This window comes from Mandrillus leucophaeus, unplaced genomic scaffold, assembly GCF_000951045.1.
Source record: "Mandrillus leucophaeus isolate KB7577 unplaced genomic scaffold, Mleu.le_1.0 Scaffold751, whole genome shotgun sequence".
NCBI classification, from domain to species: Eukaryota; Metazoa; Chordata; class Mammalia; order Primates; family Cercopithecidae; genus Mandrillus; species Mandrillus leucophaeus.
This window is the reverse complement of record NW_012108153.1, coordinates 164,506-166,394: the sequence shown is the minus strand read 5'-3', so window position 1 is coordinate 166,394 and position 1,889 is coordinate 164,506. Positions and strand designations below refer to the sequence as shown.

Here is a 1,889-nt window from a genome sequence, read left to right as displayed (position 1 = left end):
AGTGAGCCATGATTGTGCCACTGCACTCCAATCTGGGCGACAGAGCAAGACCCCATCTCAAAAAAAGAAAAAAAGAGGCCAGCATGGTCTCTGGACTGGTAGAGGCAAAGTAAGAGGAAATTGTTCTTATGTCTACTTTATTTTTCTATTTTTTATTTTTTGAGACAGAGTTTCACAACGTCACCCAGTCTGAAATACAGTGGTGCAACTGATCTCAGCTCACTGCCACCTCTGCCTCCAGGTTCAAGCGATTCTCCAGTCTCAGCCTCCAGAGTAGCTGGGATTTCAGGCACCTGCCACCACACCCCGATAATTTTTTTTTGTATTTTTAGTAGAGACAGGATTTTGCCATGTTGGCCAGGCTGGTCTCGAACTCCTAACCTCAGGTGATCCACCCATCTCGGCCTCTCAAAGTGTGATTACAGGTGTGAGCCACCATGCCCAGCCCTTATGTATATTTTAAAAATCATTTCTTTTATAACCCTGCTACCTGATTTTCACTTGAAGACCGAGACTTTGCTTCTTCCCATGGGCTTCAGGACAGATCCCTCAAAACAAGCCAGTGGTTTTTTTTGTTTTTGTTTTTTTTGAGACAGAGTCTTGCTCTCTCACCCAGGCTAGAGTGCAATGATGATCTTGGTTCACTGTAACCTCTGCTTCCCAGGTTCAAGCAATTGGCCAGGCTGGTCTCGAACTCCTGACCTTGTGATCTGCCCGCCTCAGCCTCCCAAAGTGCTGAGATTACAGGTGTAAGCCACTGCGCCTGGCCAACCAGTGTTTTTGTTTTTTTTGGTTTTTTTTTTTTTTGGTTTTGTTTTGTTTTTGTTTTTGAGATAGAGTCTCTCTCCGTCACCAGGCTGGAGTGCAGTGGCGCCATCTCGGCTCACTGGAACCTCCACCTCCTAGATGCAAGCAATTCTCCTGCCTCAGCTTCCTGAGTAGCTAGGATTTCAGGCACGCACCACCACGCCCAGGTAGTTTTTATATTTTTAGTAGAGACAGGGTTTCACCATGTTGGCCAGGATGGTCTCGATCTTTTGACTTCGTGATCCACCCGCCTGAGCCTCCCAAAGTGCTGGGATTACAGGTGTTAGCCACCGCGCCCAGCCGGCCACCAACGTTACTTTTTTACCTCCACATGGTCCCTCCCTGGGAGGTCTCCTTTGAGAAACGTAACTGACAAGTCCATTTTGTCCAGCCAGGGCTCCTTTTATTCATTCAGGGGTGGGTTTTTGAAACGCAGTGCAACTTTTATATAAAGTCGAGGGTGCCAGGAAAGTGGGCCTGCCAGGTGCAGAGAAGCGCAAGAAGCTTGCTGGAATGTTCCAGCTTTAAGGGCGCCCTTGATACACCGGCCACAGCTGCTGGCCCAGAAGGTGCCATGTGGACCTCAGAATGAGATCAGCGTGCCTGCTCCGTCCAGAGCTCAGGACCGTGTCCACCTGTCCTCGATATGAACAACAGTGTGCAAAAAAAAAAAAAAAAAAAAAACCCTGATAATATCTTCACACAGGATCACAGACTAGGCTCCGCATGGTGTCTCTTGGCCTAAGAAGCGTTCAGGCCGTGCGGGAAGTGTTGGGCAGTTTCCATCCTTCCACAGGACAGGGTATTGCCAGCTACCTCTGGTCTCTCTGCTGCAGGGCCCGGACAGCCCAGTGTTCATACTGGCGTCTCCTCTGCCACCTTCTTCAGGAGTCCAGCCGCCAGCGGAGAATGCTGGGGGCCCTCGGAGCTGTCCGCTTCCCGGATCTTCAGGCGAACTTTCTGGTTGGTCTTTCTCCACTCGGAGTACAGCTGGCAGTGGTAGCGGAAGGAGACCTGCGGGGCAGTTCTGCAGTGAGCGGGGGCGCTGAGAAGGACTCCACCCGCAAAGGAGGCAAAGCAAG

At 50.4% G+C, this 1,889-nt stretch overlaps 1 protein-coding gene across 3 annotated transcripts in view; it reads right to left on the bottom strand.

Moving 5' to 3' along the window:
• Positions 1 to 1,188: 1,188 nt before the first annotated feature.
• The window catches only part of MARCH2 (membrane-associated ring finger (C3HC4) 2, E3 ubiquitin protein ligase), a 37,553-nt gene continuing 36,852 nt past the window's right edge, over positions 1,189 to 1,889 (bottom strand). For all 3 annotated transcript variants that reach the window (XM_011966263.1, XM_011966264.1, XM_011966262.1), the window contains one exon: positions 1,189 to 1,821. In XM_011966263.1, coding sequence (XP_011821653.1) covers positions 1,663 to 1,821 — 159 coding nt within the window. In that variant the 3' untranslated portion in view covers positions 1,189 to 1,662. The remainder of the gene's footprint in view (positions 1,822 to 1,889) is intronic.